Here is a 2,051-nt window from a genome sequence, read left to right on the forward strand (position 1 = left end):
AACCGATGAGCCCCAGGAAGGCAGCAGGGAGCGTGCCGGGGTCTGCGATGCTACAGGACAGGGAGCCCACGCAGCCTGAGCTGCCCAGCCGGTTCACAGAACTCTTGGCTCCCCACTCTGCACAGAGCAGGGTCCTCTCGTGCCACCTTCCCTTTCCTCTTGCTTCTCCGGTTCAATCTGCATTTAACCCCCCACAGCCATGGGTTAGGTGCATATTGCATCCTCCCTGGAGACAACAGGGCACATAACACAGATGCATTTTGTGCTTGAAGAAATAAATTTTATTTCAGTGCTACAGGCAGAAGAAAATCACAAAGCTTTGGATACAGGTTTGTCTGTGCTTGTGGACAAACACAAGGGATGATGCTGCTGGAAGGGCACAATCCCGTGGGTACAGTCACCGCAGGAATGGCTTTACTGGCGGGGACCATGGCCACGGTCTTTACCAGGACTTTGGCCATGATCTTTACCAGGACCGTGGCCACGGTCTTTACCAGGACCATGGCCATGGTCCTTGCTGCGGTCTTGGCCGGGATTGTGGCCATGGTCATGGCTGTGGTCTTGGCCAGGTTTGAGGACAGGACCAGGTTTGAGGCCAGGAGAAGGTTTGTGGCCATGGTCTTGGTCTTTGCCGTGGCCAGGGTCTTGGTCTTTGCCGTGGTCATGGCTGTGACCAGCATCTGGTTGCTTTTCCAGGCTCTTGCCTGGACACTGGTGGAACCTTTTGTGGGCATCGATGGCTATGCAAGTCAGTACTTTCAGGAACTCGGTAAACTTCAGGCGACCGTTGTGGTTGCCATCTGCTTTGTCGAAGAGCTTGTTTATGTAGTCATCAATGGACACGCTGGGCTGCAGCAGGACAAACGTGAAAAAGAGTCAGCCTGAAGCACAGCGGGCTCAGGGTCACCCTACACAGCTACAGCACGAGGCACACCCAGCAAGGACTGAATGGTTTCAGGAGAACCCTAGAAAAACCCTCTTTCCCCTTTGGGAGCCTCTCTGCCACCCCCATGCCCCAAGGAAGCCACCACTCCTGCAAGCTCTTGCCAGCGTTAGGAGCGAGGGGCCGTGCTCGGCCCTTACCGGCATGGTGCTGTGGAGGAAGGGAGAGGCGGTCTCCTTCAGCAGCATCGTGAACTCATACTTGTTCAGGTAGTCATCTATGGGGGGGCACTTCAGGGCATACTGGTGGTAGATGTTGACGACGCACTCCAAGGCGAGCTCCAGGTCGGTTTTCATCTTGTTAGGAAGGGACAGTCAGCAAAACATTAAACCCCATCAGAGAAGAAGGTCAACCCTCTCCTCCTGGAGCCCTGTCCGGGCTCTGGCTGTCCCCCGGGGATGGGCTCACCCCAGTGGCACTTCCAGCAGCACCTACCACGGCTACCTGAAGCCACTGTTTGGCAAGGGGCTACTTACCTGCGAGCAGTGCTGGGGCTGACTTCTGCAGACGGCAGCGCACAGGAGGAGAGGAGCGGGCAGGAGCAGTGACTGCGCGGTGGAGGCAAGGGCTCTTTTATACTCTCCTTGAGCTACAATTTGTGACATCCTCAGATTCTCTTCGGGGTGATAACCCCGGGAATTGTGCAAGGTTACACAGCACGCCCGGGCGGTGATTTCTTGCCTGGCTCCGGGAACTGGCTGCTCCCACTGTTAACGAGGGAGGGGACACACCAAACTCGTTAGGGCAAAACAAGAAAACACCAAAAGAGGCATTTCCAGGAAGGCAGCATCGCTGGCCGGTGATGGGGTAGGGGTTTTCCTGGGAACACGGATGTTCCTGCAGAATTTAGGGGTCTTTGCAGAGATGATGGAAGAGGAATGTGCAAAAGATGCTGGGTGAGGGTCTCCAGTGGGATGATGATGGTTTTTCCCAACGAGGGATGTTGTCCATCATTCCTGCGTCTGCCCTGATGTTGAGTTTGGGGGGAGGTGAGGTGTCTGCCCCCATCACCTCGCTGCATGGGTGCCAGGGGACAGTCAACAGATCCCACCCCACCAGTGACCTCTCCGAAATCATGAGCAGCATCCCTCCTGGATGATTTCTTAAC

General features: G+C 55.7%; 1 protein-coding gene across 1 annotated transcript; it reads right to left on the minus strand.

Annotated features, from left to right (window-relative positions):
• Positions 1-414: 414 nt before the first annotated feature.
• On the minus strand, positions 415-1,239 carry LOC104464036 (protein S100-A9-like). Its single transcript, XM_010076596.1, has 2 exons — positions 1,084-1,239; positions 415-849 (listed from the first exon to the last, which is right to left on the minus strand). The coding sequence occupies exons 1-2, from the start codon at positions 1,237-1,239 to the stop codon at positions 415-417; spliced, it is 591 nt and encodes a 196-aa protein (XP_010074898.1).
• Between the last annotated feature and the right edge of the window lie 812 nt (positions 1,240-2,051).

The sequence above is a fragment of the Pterocles gutturalis genome, unplaced genomic scaffold, assembly GCF_000699245.1.
Source record: "Pterocles gutturalis isolate BGI_N339 unplaced genomic scaffold, ASM69924v1 scaffold42118, whole genome shotgun sequence".
Taxonomy (NCBI): Eukaryota; Metazoa; Chordata; class Aves; order Pterocliformes; family Pteroclidae; genus Pterocles; species Pterocles gutturalis.

Excerpts from the sequence above, each read along its gene's own strand:
- LOC104464036 (XM_010076596.1), bottom strand. The coding sequence starts at position 1,239 with ATGAAAACCGACCTGGAGCTCGCCTTGGAGTGCGTCGTCAACATCTAC. Across the intron at positions 850-1,083 it reads TCCTCCACAGCACCATGCCG|CCCAGCGTGTCCATTGATGA; the intron begins GTAAGGGCCGAG and ends GTCCTGCTGCAG.